Consider the following 27370-nt stretch of genomic DNA (forward strand, 5'->3'; position numbering starts at 1 on the left):
CAGCTCATTCAAACTGGGGGTGAGGCGGGAGGTGGCCACAAGGAAGCTCTTATAAAGGAGGTGGTTTTGGAGCAGGGCCTTTAAGAACAAGTGAAGGATAGGGAAGAGAACCACGAGACTGGGACAGAGGCTACATGTCGGAAGATGGTGGGAGATGAGGCTAGAAAAGTAGATCTGGGAGGTCCTTGACAAGCATGCTAAGGGGCCCAGCTGGAACAAAGGTGAGCCACTGCATTTGCGGAAGGGAGTGAAATGAAGAGTATGTGTGAGGGAGTGGCAGACAGAGGCAGAGATCAGATCAGCAAGGCTTGGAGTGATAAGCTCAGGAGTTTAATTTATTCTGAAAGTGAGGTTGGGGAGTCCTTGGAGGAGTTTACACTGGGTTTATGTGGTCTCTGGCAGCAGTGTGGAGGATGGATTGGAGAGAGATCAATGGAGGATTCAAGAAATATTCAGGAAGGACCGCTCTTTTGAAAAGAAGAAAGGCTAGTTTTGTTTGGCTTCTGTGGAAACCCTGAAGTCTCAAATCTCTAGGAAGCCAGGGGTGGGAAGACAAGTGTTCTTCAGCTAGTCAACACCTACCTCACATGGAGGGTCATGGGTGATTCTTGAACCCTTCCTAATCACACACCTATCCCAGGATGTGGATTGACTTTCCAAACCAGCCTTTTGGCCTCTACAAAAGAGACAATGACACTCACTGATACGTTCTTAACTCTTACAGAGCCATTGGTAATATTACCTTTTCCCAGAGTATCATGACTTTTTGGTACATCATTAAATTGTATTACTGTGTTCTGACAGCTGGCTCCCCAACTCCGTTTTGCCAGTGTTTGGCTAAGATGGTAGAGGGTAGAGGTGGTGACGGGTAGGACAGAAAAACAAGAAGGACAGGTAGGAAATGGCAGTAGCAGTAAGATAGATGGAGGACATGTGTCCTAACAAGTTCATGGCATAATGTTTAATAGTATGGGCTCCCAAGCCACCTTCAGGGAGTCCAAATCCCAGTTTCGCTATCTAATAGCGATCTGGTATTACCTTAAGCAAATTACTTAACCTCTCTGTTCAGTTTCCTCACTTATAAAATGGGGATAATAATAATAGAACCCACCTGTTGTGAGTGTTACCTAAAGGGCTTACAACACCACCTAGCATGTAGTAAGGGCTCAATAAGTATTAATTATTACTATTACCAGAGGATGAAAAAGGTAAGTGCTGTTTTCTATGGCTGAGATGGAAGAGTGGTTTTAACTTTAAATGTATGTGTTAATAATGTTTATGAAGTATTTAGAGATCTCAAATATCAACAGATTAAAAAGAATTACTAGGTCCATCTCCAGTACTATTAATAATTTCAGGGAATCAGATATCTGGGTGAAAGTTCACAGAGGAGTACATGTCTTTTCAACACAAACTAGGCCAAAGTTCAAAGCTAGATAGAGTTGCTAAATTATTCACTTATTACGAGACCAGTAAACCTTTTAGCACCACAAAGCAGATGTAAGATTTCAAAGGAAATGATTCAAATCCAGAACAAAGTTCGCCCTATGCACAATGAAAAGTTGTGCAAGACAAAAATGATGAAGGTTACCTGTCACGTATGATGAGGTGATACATTGCTCAAGATACTGGCGTGCAATCAGCCTCTGCCAGAGTTGGATCATCAGCTGACTTTAGGAAAGGTTTTCCATTTGCCGTAGACACTCACCCTCTAGGTTACTTCCCAAAGTGCATATTCATTAAACCAATAAGCAAAGGAAACCTTTCTGAAGTGCTCTCAGTTTCCCCTTTTCTGGACTCTGTCATCAGGGTCATGCCAGTGTGGACGAGGTTCCCACAAAAGATCCCCTGAAGAGACTGAGTATTTATGACCTTAAGAGGTGTTCAGGAGTGGCTATGCCTGGGGCTGGGAGCTGAGTGTCACAGGGGTAAAGGCATAAAGTATTCTCATAAAATTGAGGGGAGCCAAGAAGAATCATCCTGTCAAATCAATCAACAACATATGGGGAGGCGGTGCGGTGTGGAAATTAAGTAGCTTTAAGGTCAGGCAGATCTTGGTTATAATACCAGCTTTCATCTTTGCAAATGGCATATGTACAAGTAATTCACTGCAGCCCTAGTGTTTATAATAACAAGTGACTAGAAATATGCTAAGTGTTCACCGACAGGGGACTAATTAAACAAATTATGGTCTTACTGTGTGGAAAGTTATCCAAGTGGAAAACAGTACAGAGCAGTGTATAAACTTTGTGACCCTCCATGAAAAAAAGAGGGGGAAAATATTTTCTGTTTTATAGCTGCTTATTTAGGGAACAAAATATCTCTGGAAGAATATTCAAGAAACTAGTAAGACTGGTTGCCTGTGGGAGGGGAAGTGGATGGCTGAGAAAAAAGGTTGAAGAGAAACTTGTGACTCTGTCACCTCTTCAAAAATTAAAACAATAGTTTTTAAGGAAAAGTAAGTAGCTAGATCTGGAGAAAATTTACAAAGAGAAAAAGAAGAATCTCAGTTCTCTTTTTTCCTAATTAGGCAAGCTTGAACAAGTTCTTGAACTTCTATGGAGCTCAGTGTCCCCATGTATAAATGGGAATAAAAATAGAACCTGTCATCTAGGTTTGTGTAAGGATTAAATGATTAATTAACATTATTATATTTGTTGGCATTCGGATCATGAAGGCACTATTAAGAAGCATGCCCCTAAGGAGCTCACAGATATATACATACATCCCCCCTTAGTAATCAGTAACTCCATTCTTCCAGTACTTCAGCCCAAAAATCTTGCAGTCATCCTTGAATCCTCTCCTCCTCTCACACCTCACATTTAAACTATTAACAAAATCTGTTGGCATTGACAAATAAAAATGGCAAGCAATAGGATATATTGGAGTATATGAGGAAGCCATTTGGTATAAACCTAATTCGTGCTGACTTCTTTTTTTTTTCCTCCAAAAGGGCCTGACTGGCTATTGAGCACGCATTGCATATCTGCTTAGACATTTCTTTTGGCCAGAACAAAGGCACTTGAGATAAAGATGCAACTTCCCCCCGACATTAGCATTTTTCTTTAGGCTAGGAACTGATTGCTGCACTCACCTCCCAGCTCACCTGTGACCACCCAGCTGGAGACAACAGACTGCCACCCTGCTGTGTTCATAGAGACAGAAGACCTACCTGCTATTTCCATCAATCGCTGTGCCGACAGAGCAGTCTCGCGACTATTGTAAAAGGGACAGTTCAATCCTATGTGAAACATCCTCTTTGAGGGTATATAACCACCCTTATACCCCCACTTCTTTGGAGTGCTCTGTTCCTTTGTGGAAAGACTCTCCCGGGTTATAATCCTCAGATTTAAGCTCAGAATAAACTCACCCAAATTTTCATTTATAGATTGGATATGGATTATTTTCGTCGACACATTATCTCCAAAATATTTCCAGACACTTTCTCACCTCTTCCTTCTATACCACCCTGGTCCAAACTCTCATCTTCTTTTGCCTGGCCTTCTACAGTGGTCTCTGAACTAGTCCCTTACAGAACCCGCACCCCACACCCCGCTATTCTATTCTCAACACAGCACAGTGTAATCCTCTGCTCATAACCCTTCAAAGATGGCTCAACACACTCATAGTAAAGTCCAAAGCCCTTAAGACGTGATCTGGCCCCACTGCTTCTTTGATCTCAGTTCCTACTCCTCTCCTCCTTACCGTGTTTGAACGACACACTGGCCTCCTTGCCATCCCACAAGCAGGCCAAGCTAGGAGACTATAACAAATATCTCAAAAAAATGAGAACTCAAGCCAAAAAACATTTTCTTAGAATATGAAATTTGTACAACACGAAACACTTCCTCAAATGATTGATACAGAATTCTGCAACTAATAATTAGAGAAAAACCATACTTTTCAAGCACCTGAGGGTTATTTAATAAAACTGACAACGTAGTAAGCCAAAAAGGTGCACAAAAATAAAAAATCAATATATAAACCAGATCCTCAGATCACAACATAATAAAATGAAAAATCAATACCAAAAAGATAATTTAAAAATGCAAACCACTCATCCTTATATGGCCTTTTGATTTTCAGAGAAGGCATGAAAGCAATCCAATGAGTAAAGTCAAGTCATTTCAGTAAAGTATGCTGAGGGGCCAGCCCGGTGGTGCAGAGTTAAGATCGCACTTTCCACTTCGGCGGCCCGGGGTTCGCCAGTTTGCATCCCAGGTGCAGACCCAGCACCGCTTGGCAAGCCATGCTGTGGCAGGCATCCCACATAGAAAGTAGAGGAAGATGGGCATGGATGTTAGCTCAGGGCCAGTCTTCCTCAGCAAAAAGAGGAGGATTGGTGGCAGATAGCTCAGGGCTAATCTTCCTTAAAAAAATAAAATAAATAATGCCGAAATAACTAAATTTCACATGGAAAAAAATGAATCCTAACCCTTAGCTCACAACATGCACAAAAATTATTTTGAGATGGATCACAAACCTAAATGTGAAAGCTAAAACCATAAAGCTTTTAGAGGAAAACATATCAAAATGTCTGCATGACTTGAAATTAGACAAAGGTTTCTTAGATAGGACACAGCAAACAATGGCCACAAAGGAAAAACTGATAAAGAAGACTTCATCATAATTAAAAACTTCTGGTCATCAAAAGTCACCCTTAAGGAAATGAAGAGGCAAGCTACACAATGGGGGAAGTATTAACAAAGGCTATATCAGGTAAAGGTCTTTTTTTCTTTTAAGATTGGCACCTGAGCTAACAACTGTTGCCAATCCTTTTTTTCTTCTGCTTTTTCTCCCCAAATCCCCCCCAGTACATAGTTGTATATTTTAGTTGTGGATCCTTCTAGTTGTGGCATGTGGAATGCCGCCTCAGCGTGGCCTGATGAGCAGTGCCATGTCTGCACCCAGGATCCAAACCAGCGAAACCCTTGGCCGCCGAAGCGGAGTGCGTGAACTTAACCTCTCAGCCACGGGGCTGGCCCCAGATAAAAGTCTTGTATCCAGAATATTTAAGGAATTCCTACACTCAATAATAAAAAAGACAAAAACTTATTTAAAAAATGGGCAAAAGATCTGAATAGACACTTCACCAAAGAAGATAAGTGAGTGGCCAGTAGCACAGGAAAAGATGCTCAACATCATTAGTGTTCAGGGAACTGCAACCTCAAATCCAATGAGATACCACCACACACCCACTAGAAAAAGCTAAAATTTAAAAATTGGTGAGGATATGAACACCAAAAACTCATAAATCGTTGGTGGTAATGAGAACTTAAAAGTATTTTAAGGGGGCTGGCCCCGTGGCCGAGTGGTTAAGTTCACGTGCTCCGCTGCAGGCGGCCCAGTGTTTCGTTGGTTCGAATCCTGGGCGCGGACATGGCACTGCTCATCAGACCACGCTGAGGCAGCGTCCCACATGCCACAGCTAGAAGAACCCACAACGAAGAATACACAACTATGTACGGGGGGCTTTGGGGAGAAAAAGGAAAAAATAAAATCTTTAAAAAAAAAAAAAGTATTTTAAGAAAACCTGTTTGTGACTTCCCTCTGAATTTTCTTCACATTGATCAACATACACAAAAGGCAAGCAAAGAGGAAAAGGGGGATGTCACAGAAAAAGGAGAAAAAGCATTCCAAGGATGGAGTGATGAAACAGAGAGAAAAATGATGAAAGCAGAGTAAATAATAAAGGAAAGGAGTAGGAGAGGCAAAATGTGAGCTACAAGAAGAAAGGCAGTTAGGAGGAGGGGAACACAAGCCAGAGGAAAGCTTAAACGTGATGTATAAAGTGCCTACACAGGATAGTGCCTGGCACACAGGACACATAGTATCCAAATATATTTATTAACTATAAATCAGGAGGAAAATTAAATGAAAGGCCAGGTATTCGGTAACCGTTTATTAAACAAATGTCTAGCTGCTCTGGTGACCTATGAAACAAATTGGTTGCAAGTATTCCGTGCAAAATTAGCATCGAATTTTTCTTTTCATAATTCTAATTTTATTTTAGCCCGCTATGGTTTTAGGTCTATTTAGGTCTATTGTTGAGGCAGCAACATTCAGGATGTAACTGGGTTTCTCATTTTCTGGCAACAATCACGTGAAAGGCAAACGAGAGACTTTTACTGAAGGACTTTCTTTTTTTTTTTTTTAAGATTTTATTTTTCCTTTTTGTCCCCAAAGCCCCTGGTATATAGTTATGTATTTTGAGTCGTGGGTCCTTCTAGTTGTGGCATGTGGGATGCCGCCTCAGCATGACCTAATGAGCGGTGCCATGTCCACGCCCAGGATTCAAACCAGGGAAACCCTGGGCTGCCGAAGCGGAGTGCATGAACTTAAACCACTGGGCCACGGAGCTGGCCCCTGAAGGACTTTCTTAATCTGTGAAATGAGAACAAATATTAGGTAATCCGCTTGTGGCTAAATAAAAACTGCAATGCTAAAATTCAGTCTTCACCTGATGAAACCAAAGTTCACCATGAAACCATGGTTGCATTCAAGCTTCTGTACTGAAATGTGGCATTAGGATGGAACACATACTTTGTAGGAAAATGTCCGAGTATGCCTCAGTTTCCCTGTGCAGGTTGTAAAAGGCAAAACAATTAAAAATTATTTTAAAGCACTCCTCAAGTCTAACAGCAGCATTCTGAAGAAGGAAGGGGGTTGGAGGTGATGAATACTAGGACATTTTTTCCCTAAGAGGAAAAAGAAATATGTCAGAGGATGCTAATTTAAGGATCAAAAAGACACCTACTGGGGCGGCCTGGTGGTGTAACGGTTGAGTTCGCGTGCTCCACTTTGGTGGCCTGGGGTTTGCAGGTTCCGAATGGGCACGGACCTAGCACCGCTCATCAAGCCACACTGTGGCAGCATCCCACATAAAATGGAGGAAGATTGTCATAGATGTTAGCTCAGGGCCAATCTTCCTCACACACACACACACACACAAGATACCTATTGTGGGGTGGTGGGGACTCCCTACAGGTCTTTGGCAGACTAAGTGCACCTTTGATCACCCACCTGCCAGCTATCCTACTTAGCACCACCCCTCTTCCCTCAGGGCAACATTCCCCTACTCAAGTCTGCCAAAAATGCATTCATGCTACTATTAGTCTTCCTCATCCCAAATCTCATCAGTTTATTAAGCAAGGACCTGTTAATCATTGACCTGGCATGAACTTTTCTTCTGGGTTTCATGGTGTGTGTTCTACTTCACTCTCAGTCAAGCCTTCACTCGAGTTTTCTGGAGAGCCCATCTTTAGCTGTAATATGTCAATAAAACAGAGAACAGAATTGTGACTGATGAACTTAAATCATTGCTGAAAGTGTTTTATGTGTAAATTGATAACTTAGAGTTATGGAACATTGGCTCTTTTGTGCTGAAAAATCTATATTATATGAAGGATATGTTAAGCCAGAAGGCTTTTTTTGTATTATTATAAAGAAAGAGGATGAACTCAAAGATTATATCAAGTGATGGGTAATTTGTCAAATGAAGTGTATATATTAAGGATTTTTGGCAAAAATTTAAACCTTTTGTTTTTGCTAAATTAAACAGTCTAATACATCCTCCACTTTCAGAGATGGAATATTTAGCACAATAAAGAAGTGTGTTGACCAGGAAACGATGTTCTCCAGAGATCTGTGTCATAAGACACAATGATCCCTTGTGAGATTCTTTTTAAAGTAACATTTACTATTGTTAAAAAAAAAAAAAAGTACAAGAGTGTATAGAAAGTGGTTCTTTTTTTTTTTTGAGGAAGATTAGCCCTGAGCTAACATCTGCTGCCAATCCTCCTCTCTTTGCTGAGGAAGACTGGCCCTGAGCTAACATTCATGCCCATCTTCCTCTACTTTCTATGTGTGATGCCTGCCACAGCATGGCTTAATGAGCAGTGTCATGCCCACACCCAGAATTTGAACCAGTGAACCCCGGGCCACTGAAGCAGAATGTGTGCACTTAACCGCTGCACCACCAGGCCAGCCCCAGAGAGTGGTTCTTAATGCCAACTTCACCTTTCCATCACCTGGAAAGCTTTGGAAAAAACGCCAGTGCCTGGGCCCTTCTCCCAGAGTCTCATTTAATTTACCTGAAACAGGCCCAGGCAACAGTAGTTTTAAAAGTTCTCCAGGTGATTCTAATATGCACCCAAGGCTGAGACCACCAGTATCGAATGGGAAGAAACTCTCCCTCCCACCCTTGATCTTTAGCCCCCAATCCTCCCGCCAGGTGCAGCCACTGTTAGCAGGCTGTTATGAATGTATGGTGCATATACATATGCACCCGCCTTTTAAAAAAAATCTGTATAGCACCTATATATCCCCTACACTACTACACATAAATGTAGAATAATGATTAAGAGCAAGGACCCTGAAATCAAGACCACCCTGGTTTAAACGGCAGTTCCTCTGATTACTAGCTAGAATTTGGACAAATTATTTAACTTCTCTCTGCCCCAGTTTCATCTGTAATGTGATGATAAATGCCAACTTCTTGGTGTTTTCATGAAGATTAAATGAGAAACTCCATTTTAAAGTGCTCAGTAAATGTTGACTATTACAACTTCTCTCACTTTTCTGCACCTAGCGATTTCCTAACAATATATGTTGCAGATAATTTTGTATCAGTACTTATAAATGTACTTCTTTCTTTTAACAGCTACTTGGTAATTCACTGTAAGATGTACAATTTAACCAGTGCCCTGTCAATGGACATTTAGGTCAGTTCCAGTCTTTTGCTACCACAAACAATTGTGCAGTGAATACCTCCTTATACAGATATTTGTGCATGTGTACAAGTACACTATATCTTTAGGAAAAAATGTCTAGAAGAATTGCTGTTTAAAATTTTGATGGATACTGCCAAACTGTCTTCCAGAAGGCATCAACCAGTATACGCTCCTACTAAGAATGTATGAAATGCCTGTTACCCTAAACCAAATGTGTTATCAAAATTGTAGATGTTTGGCCCAGCCTGGTGGCTCAGTGGTTAAGTTTGCACATTCCACTTCAGCGGCCTGGGGTTTGCCGGTTCGGATTCTGGATGCGGACATGGCACCGATTGGCAAGCCATGCTGTGGTAGGCGTCCCACATATAAAGCAGAGGAAGATGGGCACGGATGTTAGCTCAGGGCCGGTCTTCCTCAGCAAAAAGAGGAGGATTGGCAGCAGATGTTAGCTGAGGACTAATCTTCCTCAAAAAAAAAGAGAGAAAATGTAGATGTTTGCCAGTCTCCTAAGTGAAAATGGCTTCTCTTTGTAGTTTTAGTGTGCATTTCTTTTATTATGAAGGAGATTCAGAATCTTTTCCAGAATTTGGAGAGACAGATTTGTAAACAAACTCAACACAGAAGTACTGTGACAAAGTCTTCTACAGTGCTCTGGGTTAGGAAGGAGGGCGGGATAAGGCTCCACAGTGGAGGCGGCATCTGAACTCGGTGGTCGGGGATGAGTGGGAATTCTTGCATGGAGTGCCTTGATCCTAGTAGGTAATAAGTCAAAATGCTCAATTATATGTTGACTTAAATGGCAAAATTAAGACATTTGGAGAACACGTTTTCTGGCTGGCTGAGGGGATTTTTGGTTGGATATGGCAGGACACTGAGGCACAAATACCAATAGACAACTAAGCCACTCACAGATTCAGGCAGTGGGAAGGGGCGGGCCCAGGGGGGGAAAAACAAGTTTCATAGTGCTTGGCTGGTTTCTTACACTTCCTGGATGTTGAGCGACATCTAATGGCCAAATAGAAAAAAGAAGTCTATATTTTCAGTATTTTGTTTTCAAGGAAAAGTCCCTACATTGTAGTAACAGAAGCACAATAAAAATAAATTTACCTCCAGATTTATGGAAAGATGGACTCTTATTTTTTTCCCTGGGAGCAGAGGGGAAAACTGAACAAAATTAATTTGTTTGGTCTGGTGTATTGAAGGATATAGCTCTTCATTTTTTCAATGAGGAAATTTACTTCTAGAGAGAAATGACTTACCCAAAGCTACACATATAGTGAATTATTGATGCTCTGATATATTTCTGATTTTGGTACAATAAAGAGAAGAATAGTGAATATTTACTCATTCATCTGCAAAGCACAAGATGAAAAAGACAAACACTTTTGATTACACTAACATCTATTAATTCACAATATGGGGCATGCATGGAATTGAATGCTGTAATACTTGAGATGATGAAGTAGTCAATACTGGCCATTAGGCTCTTGGCCTGGGGTATTTGATGTTTCAGACTAGTAGGGGACAAAGACAGGCAAGTTCCTATGGATGCCAGATGGTACTTCAAAAAATCCAAGTAAAAATTTGACCTCTGTAGGTTAAGAGTTGCTTCTCTAATTTTTCTCTTTGCCTTGTATCTGACGACAACAGGCAAAACTGGGGCAGGAGATGGGGACCAGTCCACATTATTCAATCAACCAACCCCTCAACACGTATTGACCCCTTGTGGATGTGCACTATCATAGGCGTTGTGAGGGACACACACTACAAAGCAAAGAAGAAGTCACAGTGAACTCGCTTCTCCAACCTGTTGAGTGGAGTTAAATCAAGGGTAGCTTAAAGATGGAAAGGAATTTACAACAATACAACCACAACCCCGGGGAACAGATTTATTAATTCATTGAATAAGTATTTATTGAGCATCTACTACATACGAGTGCTAGAGATACTGCAGGGATCCATAACCAAACTCTCATGGAGCTTACAATCTAGTAATTATGTGCGAACAATTGTGTTAAGTGCTATAAAGAGAAAGTACAGGTGCCACAATTATAAAACACAGCGAATCTTTATTGAGCGCCTGCTATGTACCATGCACTCTTCTTAGCATTTAACACACATTAAGTCTTTAATCCACACAGCAATTCTATAACAAAGATTCTTCATCCTCATTTTATAGATGAGAAAATTGAGAGATAGAGAGGCTTTTTTAACTTGCCCAAGGTTACACAGATGGGTAAGTTTATCCTTGGCTCTGTATCCTGGGGCAAAAAGAGAATGTCAAGGAGACAAACTAGTCAGGAGAATTAGAGTGCATGTGAAAAAGAGGCATAATTACTACCCATCTTGCCTAAATATGGTTGATTGCACGTACGTCCAGTTCAGAACTCTCTGCTGAGCTCCACATCCATGAATGCCTACATAACAACTCTATCTGGATGTCCCATCGGCACCTCAAAATCAACACATCCCAAATCGAACTCTTCCTTTCCCCTTGTGCTATTCTTCCCATGCATCTATCTCAGTAAACACATGACTATCCCCTAAGTTACCCAGGCCATCAATTTTACCCAACACTGATTTTGGACAATGAGTGCAAAAGTCAACATATGAAAAAGGCAAAATCTTTGTATTATTATAAAGATATTTTTGATCTTGTGGACCTCCTGAAAATTCTTGAAGACCCCATGGCTCCAGAGACTACACTTTGAAAACTGCTGTTCTAGCTATCAAATCTCCTGTTAGTTGTAGACGTTGCAACTGTCTTCTCCCAGTCTATCATTTGCTCCAGGGCCCAGTACATTAAAGAAGTGATCTCCTGATGTGCCCCCAGATCCATCTGCATTAGAGTCCTTCAGGTGCTTTAACAAATGCAGGTTCCCAGAACCCACACCATCCCTACTTAATTAGAATGGGGAGTAGGGAAGATTTGCGTTTTTAACAAGCTTTGTGAGTGATTCTTAAGCATTTTGGTCCATTGCTTTCTAAAATCAGTCCTTTCAGAAATGCCTATTTTTAAGGCATTTGTGAAATCTTTTTGTCACTGTCCTAAGTGTCTTTATTGGAGAAAGCCAGGATTACAAAGGATTTAAGAGTTGGCATTAGAGCCATTCTTCTTGCCAAAGGTGGGCACAACAGTGATGAAGTGCTGGTTGTGCTGCATCTCCGCCTGGCTAGGCCTGTCTTCTCTTTTTTGGCCACCTCTGACCTCTCACTTCCCCAGCGCAGGACAGGGAACCATTCCCCCACCAGTCAATCAGGAGAGAACATTGCTGTTTCCTTAGCTCCTACTCTTTCCTCTACTTCCTTCTATAGTGACCACCCAACATCATCAGAAATGGCATTTTTGGGGAGAGAGGGGAATAGAGAGGCAACGTCACGGGAGGCGTGCACAACACCCTCTTCCCCAGGACTGTCTCCTTCAGTATTGCAAGTGAATGCTTGCGAACTCTGATTTAACTGAGTTAATTTCGTGCATAAAGTGAGTCGTAGTGCTTGTTAAAATCAGGATTACTGGGTCCTTCTGTAGGGAGAATGACTCCTTAATCTTGATGATTCCAACATAGGTGGCCCTCGGGGAACAAGGACTTAAACCTGGTGAAGAAAGATTCCAAGAAACTGTGAGGACGTGGAGTCTCTTTTGAAACCTAGAAGCCGGCCACCGATTATTGACAGCTTCATTTTCCCAACTAGTGACAGCTATCCCTGCTGGAAGGAACTGATTCATTCTGGAAAAAGTGTGTTCAGGAATCTCTGAAGCACAGAAACATTTTTTCCATTCTTGGTGTGCAAACAGATTGTTGGCCTTCTTGAGTGAGACAGGCCCAGACAAAGTCTCAGCAGGCCCTTCCAGACAGCATTTTTCCACAGATGAAATTAGGTCAAAGAGAAAATTCAGAGCAGTTTGAGGAGGAAAAAAACAATCCCCGAAATGCAACATAAAGCTAGAGGGTGGGGGTGGGGCAGGGAAGACACCCACCTGCTTTGTCTGCCCTGGTGAAGGCCAGTGGCTTGTCACATGAATCTCCGGCCTTCCTGTTCTCCGCAGCTGCCTTCTGAGTCACTGTGGGCGGCAGGGGAGGGCCCTCTAACTGTCAGGGAACAGAAGACCAACCGACTGACCATATGACTTCTCGGTGAGGCTATTGTTCCAGGCCAACTTAAAAATTAAAGAGCACCTGCGCCGTTGCCTCTTATTTATTTTAAGAAGTTCTTTAGTCTAGTTTTGTCTACGACTGCAAATTAGCAGTCGGCACAAAAAACAAGCCGGTAAGTGAGAACTGGTGCCAGTCCTATTAGTCACTAAGATCATTCAAGGGTGGAGTGCTCTAGCAGGATAAACATTAAACCAAAAGCAATACTTCCTTGTAACAGTTGGGGTTTCCTAAGGAATCTTTAAAATGGAAACCTAGATGCCTAGGCAGGCAAATACTATAGTTAGAAAAGACACTCTGTACTTTCCTCTTTGTTCAGTCCTCAGCTGTTGCAGAATGGTGTCGGGCATGTTAATTATATTCTGCAAATTACATTTCTCTGTTAAACATGTTTACATTATAAGAAAGCCTCCCCACATTTTAAGTTCAGTCTTTTAAACTGAAGCATTCAAGAACCGCTCCAAGGATAGATAAGGAACTGAGACTAGTGGTCATCTCCAGGTAGAGAAACCGAGAGACAGTGATCATGGCTAGGCAAAATATTTCCTTTTCATTGTACATACAATACGTCCCACCATATGGGAAAAAATGCATATGTAAAAGATTTAGTGTGAAATTTAGGCTTTAATAGACTCTTCATGAAAATGCAGAAGCATGTCCTTTCATTTACATTCGGATCTGTTACATTGACTGCAACACCTTGTATCAGAGTCTGAACTAGGTATGTTCTAGATGGGAATTAAAATTACACAGTAGAAAGCCATGTACCTTTTAGGGTTACATTTCTTACCTGATGAAAGTCAATGCCCTTAAACTGCGTATTTCCTACAATGGAAACGTGAGTTCAGAGACACTTGAAAAGGCAAGATAGAGAGAATAGTATGGAATTTATATACTGGAATCTGATAGAGTACTTGAAAATGTAAACATTTTTTTATCCTGAGAAAGTCTGAATGCAGGGAAAACAAGACTACTGTAATAATTTACTTTATTTATTTATTTCCTTTGAGGAAGATTAGCCCAGAGCTAACTACTGTCAATCCTCCTCTTTTTGCTGAGGAAAACTGGCCCTGGGCTAACATCCATGTCCATCTTCCTCTACTTTATATGTGGGACGCCTACCATAGCATGGCTTTTGCCAAGCGGTGCCATGTCCGCACCCAGGATCTGAACTGGCAAACCCCGGGCCTTGGAGAAGCAGAACATGCGAACTTAACCTCTGCGCCACCGGGCCAGCCCTACTGTAATAATTTAACCCAATAGAAAATATACCATTAGCTTACTGTGCACCAACAAATTTCAGTCATTTAATATTTTGACATATCTCCAAAGTCTTTTTTGATTAGAGCTTTGAAATTGGGTTGGGTTCACTGAAAATTAGAACTATATCAGAGAATTGCATCTGAAATATACAAATACTCTGGTATGGCAATAAATACTCTATAACCTTTTGATAAATAAATGCAAGTTGAAGCAATGGTAACATCTCTCCTTAAGGTCCTCTTTCTCAATAAACTATAATTCAGCAAGCTTGAATCTTCAGTTACCCAGAAAAGGATTGGGAAATAAATGTGGTAATCATAGAGGAGATAGTCATCAGCACTGTGCAAAAGAACACGCACCCCTTGAACAATTCAAGAGGAAACTAAGAAGCAAAAACGCAGGATTTGTTTCCCCATTAGCAAGACACAGGCATGTCCACAAGCATTACTGAGCATTAATCATTTGAGGATCATCCTTCCTATTAACCTCAAGAAATTATCATGCCTCTTCCTTACTGTCAGTGATGAGGATTATTTCAGGTTGGTTAATTTTAAAACTGCAGATGAGAAGCAGGCTCCGAGGACTGGAATTTGCTTGCCCTTTGAGAGACATTTGCATTTGTGAAGGAAGGCAGGATGGAAACTCTTAATGGGGAAGGCAAGAACTTAAGTTGGTTACTGTTTGGCAATCTCATGTAACTGATTTAGGGTGGTGGCTTCTGGCCTTTACTTAATCCAATTTGATTCTTATCTAAAAGTTATGGGATCACCCAATGGCCAGACCCCACCTGCACTGATACCACTTTAACTTTTTTCCATGTTCTTTCCTTTGTCTTGTAAAGAGATGGCTCACGTACCTATGCCTTAAATGTAGCCTTACTCTCCAGCCGTGTTTGCAAGCAGTAGCGGGGGCAGCAGCAGCACCTCCTCCTGCCCGTGGGCCCTGTCCCCACGCAGCAGCTCTGACTGCCCATGGGTCCTGTCCCCATGCTATTCCACACTATTCTCTAAATAAAAGAGCACTACTGCCAGATCTTGAGAGTCCAAGAAATCTTTCTTTCGACTCCTTGGCTCACTGACCCCGCATCATCAGGAGACCTAGAGTTCTGTCCTGGCTCTGTGCCTATGGTCATAAATTGATCTTATCCTTTAAAACTTTAAAACTCTAGTCTTTATTTTGAAACCAGAATAACAGAGGGACACTGTGTGATTGTTGCAAAATCATAGAATCTGAAAGAACCTTAAAGATGATCTCATTATGTAGTTATTTATTTTTTCAGCAGAACTCTTCTATGCAAAAATATAAGAAGTAAGACCAAAGCTAAACATGTTTGGTTGAAGGAGCGTAGGTGTGCATTGCCTGCCTGCTGGTCTCTCCATTTCCTCCCTGCAGTCCTGTGGCTCCCGAGGGCCCCACAGTTCAACTTGAATCACAGTCCAACTTCATTTCACAGATTGGTAAAACGGAGGAACTTTCTGAGTTCATTACAAATTAACAGCAGATCAGGAGTCCTTGTTCATTGTTGTATCCATAGTCACAGCAGCAAAGATTTATTGAACGATATATTTGGGCTAAGCACTGCTCTAAGTTCTTCCCTTGCATTATCTCATTTATTCCTTAAAATAACCCTTTGAGCTATAGACACTGCTAAAATCTATTTAAAAGATAAGCGAGGCAACGAGAAGATAAGTAAATTGTCCAAGGTCACAGTCACCATGCTGTCCTCCTAGGCTTCAGTTGCTTCATCTATGAGGAGCTGAATAAGATAATTTCTGAAATGCGCACTCGTGTGCACCTTTAAAACCCTACAATCTTATGATTCCAACCTATGAGACTGGGTCATTCATCATGAATCTTTCCTTCAGAACCAGTTATAATCCTCTGAGACTCTTAAATGCTTGAGGCCTGCAGAGGGACATTTTAAGTAATTGTTTCAATTTTAATTCTACATTTTAATATAATTGTTTCAATTCACCAATGAGGTGAGTCTCAAAACCTTCCACCTGTGAGCAAGTACGGCCCTTGACCCAGCGTTTGTTGATGCAATAAATGGTATGATGGTGCTATGTTGCTTTGGTCTTGGTCTTTGTGGTCAGAGAACAATGAGCTGATGGGAAGAGGTGGGACAAAAAGCTTCCTTTGAGAGGATTATTTAGCAGTAGAAGTAGCGAAAAAATGCAGATTGTGGCAGATAAATGGGGACCCGTAAGAGGAATTTAAGAACAGGCAAGTGGTAGCAACAGCAGATAATGACTAAGTCAATGTGATAATGGTAAATTTGGAGCAATTTTTTATTATGCAAATGGGCATAAATCTATTAACAACATTCAAAATTTTGCTTTACAATCAACTTGGCTAAAAAACATAACTTTTTGTGTGAGAAACAAAGTTTATTACCCAAACAATTCTGGAACTGTTGAGATAACCGTGCAAAGAGGAGAGCAATATTTTCATATAGATAAGCAGTTCTTGAACTTTGACCGATGTATTATACATAGAGATGATTGCATCTGACATCAAAGTAGCATGACTTGTTAATCTTCCCTATTTTATTGTTTCAAGTAACATTTCAACTCAAGGATAGTTCACTACTTCCCTTGGTTTGAATTTCCTGCACACAGGGTTAGATTTCTTATCTCTCTGTGTACACATGCCAACCTAAAGAACGTGTTTTTCACTCAAAGAGTAAAATTACTATGATTTTTTAAATTGGAATTATAATTTTGTTCTGCTTCTGACCTTTTCCTCCCTTCCAGCCTCATCTCCTGCTCCATTCACAGTGTATCCTTTGCTCTAATAATTCCCAATTTCTTATACTTCCCCAATATACCTGTCACATCTCTGCATCTTGATACATGCTGTTGCCCCTAACTGGAATACCTACTCCTCTTTCTATTCCCCACCCAAGAGGCCTGGGTAATTCCTATTCACCCCCTAAGGTTCAGCTCAGGTATCACTTCCTCTTGGAGACCTTTTCTATTATAAAACTGCAATGAATATCCTTGTATATATCTTTTTTTTCTTGTATATATCTTTGCACACATTTCTGATTATGCACTTAATGGAAATTTTTAGAAGTGAAATTACTGTGACAAAGATTATTCACATGTACAAGGATCTTAACACACTCGAGCGTTTTTCTTAAAATAGTCAGGAATGATAAAATATTTATAAAGTCAATCACTTCCTGATTAGTAAACGACAGCACAAACAAGTGGCCCCTTCTGCTTCACCCCTCTTACCCCTGAGCTCTCTTGGTGCTGATACTGCTTCCTTTTCATGAATGCCCCTGTTCCTGTTCCTCGGGGAGCCTGTAAAGATCTGGTCCAGATCCTTATCTTGTGCTGGAAACCTTCCCCTCTGCCCCTCTGTGGCCCTGGAGCTGTCCACCTGCTGTACCCACCTCCTCCCGCTCAGGCCCGAGGGAGGCTCCAGGCTGTAGAATCTAAGATTAAGAGAAGCCAAATGGTCAGCTCTCAGGGACGTTGAGGGGCCCTGGGGCTATGATTTATTACATCAGTGGCTTTCAAGGGAATGCTCCAGGATTTTTCAGACGTGCTTTAGAGCCTCTAAAACGAGAGAGGGAAGGGAAGAGAAGGCCAAAGGCAAACCTCCAGGTGCCCCCTCCTGCAAATGAACCAGTGTCCACTTCATCTGTTTTATAGGTACTGAGCTCCTGGAAGGTTTCATTTAGAGAAAAAACAAAAAAACAACTTCAAGACTTAAAAAAAAAGATTTAACATGATTTATGAGTTTGCTAAGCTTTGGTGGGCTAGTCTACGAACCTCACCTCACCATTATGCTTCAGCTTTGGTCTCTTTGGGAAAATGCATTTATTCATGTATTCCTAAAGTGACCGATTCATCCCGGTTTGCCTGAGACTTTCTTGGTTTTAGCACTGAAAATTCTGTGTCCCAACGTTACCTTATTCCATTCATTCTTTCTACTCATTTATTAAAAAAATAAAAAATCACTGAGTAGTTACCATGTGCCAGGCCCTGTGCTCGGCACTCCAGTGCCTTGTACAAAAGAAAACTTTGGCAAAGTCCCTGACCATGAGGAATTCACAGAGTCGTGGGTTCAGAAGGACACTAAATGCCCAATAAAACTTGATAAATGACAATACAGAGCAGTCTTCAAACGTGTGTCTATTATAAAAAATTATATTATTATAGTATATTATAAAATATAATATATAATATAATTATATATTAATTAATAATAAATAATTAATATAATTAATATAATATATAATATATAAAATAAGTATATTATAAAAAATATATTGTGTCTATCAATTATACTCATGTACATGATAATAAGAGCTAAAACTATATGGTACTACTAATATTTACAAATATTAACTCAGTTAATCCTCACAACAACCCCAAGGTAGGTACTATTATTATACCCATGGTGGATTAAAAACGGCTGTAAATTCTTTGACACGCCTCCCATCAGGAGGTGTAATTCCTCATCCCTTGAAGCTCATCTGATCTCAGTGACTTGCTTGGTTAATAGAATGCAGTAGGAACGCCATTCTGGGACTTCTGAGGTTGTGTTATTAAACCCCTTGCTCTGGGGGAAGCCAGGTGCCAAGTGAAGAAGCTCAATTAGACACACGAAGAGAGAAATACCTGAGCAGCCCCACCTGTTACAGCCCTCCCAGCCTACACGTGAGACACGTGAGTGAAGAAACCGACAGGTAATTCCAGCCCCAGTTACCATATGGGAGATCCATATGGTATCCATACCACAACCATATGAGAGATAACAAATGACAACCACCCAGCTGAGTTCAGTCATCCCCTAAAGCTTTGGAAGATAATAATGAAGTGCTTTTTTTTAAAGATTTTATTTTTCCTTTTTCTCCCCAAAGCCCCCTGGTACACAGTTGTGTAGTTTCAGTTGTGGGTCCTTCTAGTTGTGGCGTGTGGGATGCCGCCTCAGCGTGGCCCGATGAGCAGTGCATGTCCACACCCAGGATTCAAACCGGTGAAACCCTGGGCCTCAAAGTGAGCGTACGAACCTAACCACTCAGCAACGGGGCCAGCCCCTGAAATGTCGTTTCAAGTCACCAAGTTTTACAGTGGTTTGTAATGCAGCAATAAGTCATTGGAACAACATCTACTTTACAGATGAGAAAACTTAGGCACAGAATGGCGAAGTAACTTGTCCAAATAAAAAATAACAGCAAATGGCAGAGTCAGGATTTAAGCCCAGACAGTTTAGCTGAAGAATCTATATTCTTAATCACTACAATATTCTGCCTTTGCATTAAAAAACTTACACACACACAAATATAAATGAGGAGGAAAAAATAAAATTTCTATTTTTTCATTCTGTATCTATCAGGGATCACATTAGTCATTCCCTAGGCACTGCTACAGTTACAGACGAAGAAGTTATTAAGTCAGTGTTGGATCATCAAGGGCAACATCATGGAGGAGGACATCTACGCTGGATCTCAAAAGATGTCAGAGGTGATTATGCAAAGACGGGGGAAGAAGGCAGTAGAAGTGCAAAACAGTTAGACTGTGGGGTACAAGGAGAAAGGTGGCAGCAGCCGATGCTGGGAAGGTGTGCTAGAGTAAGGTAGTGAAGGGCCTTTACACCAAACAAAGGAGTCTAGATTTCATCCTATAATCACCGGGAGCAATTAAAGGTTTTTCAACAAAGATATAATGTGATAGATAAAAGATTATTTTGGTAACAGCATGGAGATAATTGCACAGGAAAGAAAGAGACAAAATAAGCGAATGCTGGAGACCAGGTGCAAGAGGATGAATACCTAAGGAAGAAGGAGAAATAGAAGGAGGTGGGTTTGAAAGATATTCCTGAAGTATGACTGACAAGACTGGGTAACCAACTAGATAACAGGGATACAAGAGGCCACCCTCCAAGATGACTTCAATGTCTGGTTTGGCCGACTGGTTGACGATTCACCTGCAACTCAGTAATGCTTCAAGAGTCAGTGGGGCACCTCCTCTCTGAAGACAAACAGGTGTTCAAAGCAGAATGTGTATTGAGAACAGAGGTACAGATCAAAGGGGTCAGAGCACCAAATTACCTGTGGAGCTTCTAAAAATACAGATGCCAAGGCCAAACCGTCCTCAATTTGAATTGCTTGGGATAGCACTTGGGAAGCTGTATTTTTATGAAGTTCCCCGGGTAACTCTGCATAGCCAAGCTGGATAACTACTACTCCAAGGGTTCCTCTTAGTCTTTCTCTCCGTTGAAGGTTGATGTTTCCCAAAAGGTTGCCAATCCTCTTTTCATCCAATGCACCCTGCCTGGACCATCTCATTAGTTTTGATAACTTCAACTATCATCTGAATACTAAGGATTTCCAAATGTAACTCAGGTCTTTCTTCTGAGGTTTATTCCACCCTCAGCCCCAAATCTCTACTGGGTTATGCAGTGGCATTATAAAAATAGCTAAAACCCCATAAAACATCATACTTAATGGTAAAAGGCTGATGCTTTTCCCCTAACATCAGGAACAAGACAAGGATTTCCACTTTTGCTACTGCTATTCAACATTCTACTGGAAGGTCTAGCAAGGGCAATCAGGCAAAAAGAAAAAGGAAATAAAAATGCATCCAGATTGGAAAAAATGTATACAATCTCTGTTTGCAGATGACCTGATCTTGTATATAGAAAATCCAAAGGAATCCACTAAAAAAACAATTAGAGTTGATAAATAAGTTCACCAAGATTGTAGGGGACAAGATCAATAACAGTAATATTTTAAAAACCCACAATTGTATTTCTATATTCTAGAAAGGAATAGCCCAAAAATGAAATTAAGAAAACAACTGCATTTACAACAGCATCAAAAAGTAAAATAGGAATACATTTAACAAATGTGCAAATCTTGTACTCTGAAAACTAAAAGCATTGTTGAAAGACATTTTAAAAGACCTATGTAAATGGAAAGACATCCCATGTTCATGGATTGGAAGACTTACTGATGTTAAGATGGCAGTATGCTCCAAACTGATCTACACATTCAACACAACCCCTATCAAAATCCCAGCTGTCTTCTTTGCAGAAATTGACAAGCTAATCATAAAAATAATAGGGAAATGCAAGGGACCCAGAATCACCAAAACAACCTGGAAAAAGAAGAACAAAATTGGATGACTTACACATCCTTATTTCAAAACTTAATACAAAGCTATAACAATCAAAACAGTGGGGTATTGGCATAAGGATAAACATATAGACCAATGAAATAAAACTGAGAGTCAAGAAACAAACCCTCACATTTACAGTGAATTGATTTTTGACAAGGATGCCAGATAATTCAATGGAGAAGAAGGCTTTTCAACAAATGGTGCTGGGACAAATGGGTCACATGCAAAAGAATAAAGTTGGATCCCTTCCCATACCATATACAATAATTAACTCAAAATGTATCATAGATATAAATGTAAGAGCTAAAATTATAAAATTCTTGGGAGAAAATATAGATGTAAATTTTCAGGACCTTGGATCAGGCTGTGTTTTTTTGGATATGACACCAAAAGCACAAGCAACTAAAGCAAAAGTAGATATAATGGACATCACCAAACTGTATATCTTTCTTGCTTCCAAAGATACCATGAAGAAAGTGAAAAGACAAACCACATAATGGGAGAAAATATTTGCAAATCATATGTCTAATTAGGGCATTCTTTACATATCCTAGATACACGGCGAGAATGTGGAAAAACTGGAACTTTTTACATTGCTACTGAGAATGTAAAATGGTGCAACCACTGTGGAAAACAGTTTGGTGGTTCCTCCAAAAGTTAAACATTGAATCATATCACCTAGCAATTCTACTTCTAGGTATATACCCCAAAGAATTGAAAACAGGTACTCAAACACCTATTTGTATGCCATTGTTCATAGCAGTATTATTCATATTAGCCAAATGGTAGAAACAATTCAAATGTCCATCAACAGATGAATAGATAAAATGTGGTATATCCATAAACAGAATACTATTCAGCCATAAAAAGGAAAGAAGCACTGATACATGGTACAACATAGATGAACCTTGAAAACATGCTAACTGAAAGAAGCCAGACACATAAGACCACATACTGTATACTTTCATTTATACGAAATATGCAGAACAGGCACTCCCCAAAGCCAGGAGGTAGATTAGTGGTTGCCAGTGGATGGGGGAGAAAGGAATGGGGAGTGACTGCTAACGGATACAGGGTTTATTTCGGGGGTGATGAAAATGATCTGGAACTAGACAGTGATGATGGTTTCACAACTCTGTGAATACACTAAAATCCATGAATTGTACACTTTAAATTAGTGAATTACGTGGTGTGTTAGGATTCTCCAGAGAAACAGAACCAATAGAACATTTGTGTAGATATACATGAGGAAATTTATTATAGGAATTGGCTTATGTGGTTATGGGGGCTGAGAAGAACCACAATCGGCTGTCTGCAAGCTGGAGAACCAGGAAAGCTGTTGGTATAATTCAGTCTGAGTCTGAAGGCCTGAGAATCAGGGGAGCCGACAGTGTAACTCCTAGTCTGGATGTCCCAGCTTAAGAGAAAGGGAATTCCTGCTTCCTTCCTCTTTGTGTTCTATTCCAGCCCTCAGTGGATTGGATGATACCCACCCACATCAGTGAGGGTGGATCTTTCTTCTCTCAGTCTACTGAATCAAACGCTAATCTCTTCCAGAAACAGCTTCACAGACACACTCAGATATAATGTTTTGCCAGTCATCTAGGCATCCTTTAGCCCCGTCAAGTTGACACATAACATTAACCATCACATATGGTATACGAATTATATCTCAATAAAGCTGTTAAATTTACCAGGATTCAGGTGAAACATCAATGATTATATATAGTTTCTGATGTAAGGATTGGAAAAGTATCACGAAAATGTAATACAGAATGGATGGGATTGACAAAAATGGGAAGCAATAGGATATATTGAAGAATATGAGGAAGCCATGTGGTATAAACCTAATTCGGCCTGACCTTGTCTTTCCAAAAGTTTGGGCCTGACCGAGGCCGTTGAGCATGCATTATATATCTGCTTTAGATATACCCTATGGCAAGAACAAAGGCCCTTGAGATAAAGGTGCAACTTCCCTCCCCCTCCCAATGTTGGCGTCTCCTTAAGGATTAAGCATCTTTCCTTAGGCTAGAAACTGATTGCTGCACTCACCTGTGACCGCCCAGCTCGAGACAATAGACTTGCCTCCTGCTATGCCCACCAAGATGGCAGACCCACCACCTGCTGTGTCCATCAAGTGCTGTGCCGACAGGGCAATCTTGTGACTATTGTGGGAGGGACATTTCAATCATATGTGAAACACCCTGTTTGGGGGTACATAACCACTCTGTGCACCCCACTTCTTCGGTGCCCTTTCTTCCTTTGGAAGAAAGGCCCCGGGCCATGGTCCTCAGATTTCAGCTCAGAATAAACTCACCCAAATTTTCATTTACAGATTGCTTATGGATTATTTTCGTCGACAGTTCAATGTAAGTCCTATCTTTCTAAGTGTAACATTTATATTTTCATAGCATGAGTTGGTGACTAATATAAAATTCCATTATTAAGGAGCATTTAAATATTATATTTAAACGTTCTAAGTGTCAGATTTCCTTTCCCTAGCTTTTCCACAGATGTAGAATTTTAGCTCTGGCTCAAACTCTACAATTAAAGTGAGAATAGAAAAATATGACTCTCTCAAACGGTAGATGTGAAATTAAGATTAATTTGCAGGCAGCATGGTGAGACAAAATGGTTTAAAATTTTTTGTAGATATAAAACTCCTTCTTCAAATAAGATCTAAGTTGGAAGTCTAGCATGTGGAAGAGATGAAAGTACTATAAATGAAGCTCCCTTGGTTGAGGAATAGGGGAAGGGAGGTTTTGCCTCCACTCCTCCAAACAAAAACTCAGTGAGCCAGGTCTACGCAGCTCCTTAATGCTCCGTGCAGCACAGTTTACATGGTGTGAGGACTCAGCTTCTCAGTCTTTGGCAAGGTACATAAACCCCATGGGCTTCTGTTTCCTATCTGGCAGATGAAGGGCTGAACTAAAACTCCTTGACAGCCCCTTCCTATTCTCAAAGTCTATAATTATACGGCCCTAAAACAGCTAACACAAAGGCTGGCAGCTACTGGCTTCTAAACGTTTACCAATCACCCCAGAGCTTGAGGAATTCGAACAGAGATCAAAACAAACCTTGAGCTATAAGCTTTCCCAAACCTATAAAATAAACAGCAAACTTTGGAGGAAAACAGAGAGTAGGGGGAAGACTTACATCAAAGTCAATGAAATAGTCTGAACAAAGGGCAAGTGGTTTCCATTGATCTTTCTTATCTCTTAGATAAAGGTAGTTAACGGCCTGTAAATACAGAGTCTGTATATTCCAGGAAGAGGGAGGGGAGGCTGTTATACGACTGGCTGCACCTCAAGGAGAAGCAGAACAAAGGGTCTCAATGGAGATGAGGAACTGGCCAATGGTCAGACAGCAGTGGGGCAGGCAAACACTTCAGTCCTAAGAAACCAGTTCAAGAACTGGGTGGTGGGTGGAGCAGAGACTGTGCTGGCTAAGGTGCTGCCAAGATGGGAGAGGCTGTATTGAATGAGGGACATGGCAGGCCTCACACAGAAACACCTGAGGGAGAGCCCCAGTGGATATACTCCTAGAAACGTGGTCTAACTCTTTTGTACTCAAACTGGGGTCCGTGGACCACCACATGGGCAGCACCAGTGAGTTTATTAGGAATGCAGACTCTCAGGTCTAATCCACACCTACTGAATTGTAATCTGCCTTTTAAGAAGATCCCTGGTGACTGTGCTTCAAAGGTGTAGCTGGAATACTAGCTTCACAAAGACATTAACCATGCTGGCTATACCTAGTGATAGGGAAAACTCCCGAGGACTCAAACTATTGTAGCTGAATTCCATCCATCTTAATAAAGAAAATGCTAAAAGCTAAAAAAAACTTCATGCTAAAAATGATTAAAATCATCTGTCAATCCTGGGAAAAGTCAGTATAAGCATAGATTCATTCTAATCAATCCTGGTATGTGACAGGTAAAAACAATCCTAAGACTTCACATCATAAGGAAAAAAATATTTTTCTTTTTCTTTTCATTTTATCTATATAAGATGATGGATGCTAACTAAATTTATTGTGGTAATCATCTCACAAATCAAGCCATTATGCTGTACACCTTAAACTTATACAGTGATGTATGTCAATTATATCCCAATAAAACTGGAAAAAATTAATCAATGTAAAGAGAAGCTGAATTCCAGCATTCTCACTATCTCGTAAATCTTACCTATAAGACCCACGAGGGTTGGGTCTATATTTATTTCACTTACCTAACACACTGCCTTACATATAACCAACACTCAATAATAAATAGTTGAATAGGGGCTGGCTTGGTGGCCGAGTGGTTAGGTTTGTGCGCTCCACTTCAGCAGCCCAGGGTTTCTCCAGTTCAGATCCTGGGCGCAGACACGGCATCACTCATCAAGCCATGCTGAGGCGGCATCCCACATGTCACAACTAGAAGGACCCACAACTAAAAATATGCAACTATGTACCCAAGGGATTTGGGGAGAAAAAGGAAAAATAAAATCTTTAATAAATAGTTGAATAAAATGAATGAAGATACAATTCGTCCTGTAAAGAGTAAATTTTATAGTATGTGAACTATATCTCAAAAAAAAAAAGAAAAACAAGATACAATCGTTAAGGGTGGTATGCCAGGAACATACCAAGCTTTAAGCCCTGTGAGGGCAGGGTCCATGTCTGGTTTGTTCACCACAATATCCCTAGCACAAATCTAGCATATGCCTAGCACATTGCTCAGGAAATATCTGAGCAAATGAATGGATGAATGGAAGACAAGTCAATTTTCCATGAATATTCCTGAAAAGGGAATAGACAATTTACTATCCTTAGAGGAACCTACCCTTCTTTAATCCCTGGATCCCCATGAAACCAAGGGTGAATTTACCTGACATTGAAAAGGAGCATGAATCTGACGTGAGTAGATGAGTAGATGCCATATGATGCTTACCATCATAACTCAATTATTTTTAAGTTGAATTTTGATAGTTTAAACTTTACCATAAAGTGAGGCAAACATTAGCTTCATATGGGTGCGTCTTACACATTCTAGTTTCTGAAGTATTTTTAGAAATGCTACTTATACAGCAGCATTATCTACAAAGAAATCCCTCTGCATGAACCCTGCCACGGCAGGCCGAGGCAATATTGGGAAAATAAGAAGTTTATCTTTGGCCCTTTCAGGATTTTTTTTTTTTACTTAAAAAATCTTAGTGTAATATTTGATACATACAAAATAATATGCGTTATATGAATATGTTATGTGTGTTCTGCTTAAGAACAAGAACACTATCAATATCAGGATTTACTTCCTTTAGAGATCTTATATCTATTTCTGAAGGATTCTGGCTTCTAGCTACCTGGCATCAATGTAGAAGTTTTGAGACATTGGGGCCAGCCTGGTGGTGCAGCGGTTAAGTGTGCATGTTCTGCTTCAGCGGCCCGGGGTTCACTGGTTCAGATCCCGGGTGCGGACATGGCACCGCTTGGCAAGCCATGCTGTGGTAGGCATCCGACATAGAAAGTAGAGGAAGATGGGCACGGATGTTAGCTCAGGGCCAGTCTTCCTCAGCAAAAAGAGGAGGACTGGCGGCAGTTGTTAGCTCAGGGCTAATCTTCCTCAAAAAAAATAAGAGAAAGTTTTGAGAAAGACATATTCAATAACACGTCACCTGCTGAGAATGGATTTAGATTTTTACCACCCTTGGATGCATAAAATTTTTTATAACATTTTCTCTGATAATAAAAGTATATGTATTCATTGTAGAAATGTTTGAAAATTAGGGAAATGTATGAAGAAAATAAAAATAACCAACAATGATCCCACTATTTCCAGATAACTGTTAACATTTTGAAATACAGAGACATGGGGCCGGCCCCATGGAGGAGTGGTTAAGTTCGCGCGCTCTGCTTCAGTGGCCCAGGGTTTCGCTGGTTTGAATCCTGGGCGCGGACAAGGCGCTGCTCGTCAGGCTATGCTGAGGCGGCATCCCACATACCACACTAGAAGGACCCACAACTAAAAATGCACAACTATGTACCAGGGTGCTTTGGGGAGAAAAAGGAAAAATAAAATCTTAAAAAAAAAAGAAAATACAGA

General features: G+C 40.7%; 1 protein-coding gene across 17 annotated transcripts in view; it reads right to left on the bottom strand.

Moving 5' to 3' along the window:
• Nucleotides 1–27370, bottom strand: part of PLIN2 (perilipin 2) — an 83565-nt gene that overhangs the window by 34466 nt on the left and 21729 nt on the right. For 2 of the 17 annotated variants that reach the window (XM_070589774.1, XM_070589782.1), the window contains exons 2-3: nucleotides 12712–12823; nucleotides 7172–7265 (exon numbers count right to left, since the gene is read on the bottom strand). The exons of 2 other annotated variants lie outside the window; for them this stretch is intronic. In XM_070589774.1, coding sequence (XP_070445875.1) covers nucleotides 7172–7200 — 29 coding nt within the window. In that variant the 5' untranslated portion in view covers nucleotides 7201–7265; nucleotides 12712–12823. Of the gene's footprint in view, nucleotides 1–582; nucleotides 677–7171; nucleotides 7266–12711; nucleotides 12824–27370 lie in introns of those variants that run through there. 13 more of the 17 variants (XM_070589780.1, XM_070589789.1, XM_070589781.1 and 10 more) reach the window with 10 other exon arrangements.

This window comes from Equus przewalskii, chromosome 22, assembly GCF_037783145.1.
Source record: "Equus przewalskii isolate Varuska chromosome 22, EquPr2, whole genome shotgun sequence".
Lineage (NCBI taxonomy): Eukaryota > Metazoa > Chordata > Mammalia > Perissodactyla > Equidae > Equus > Equus przewalskii.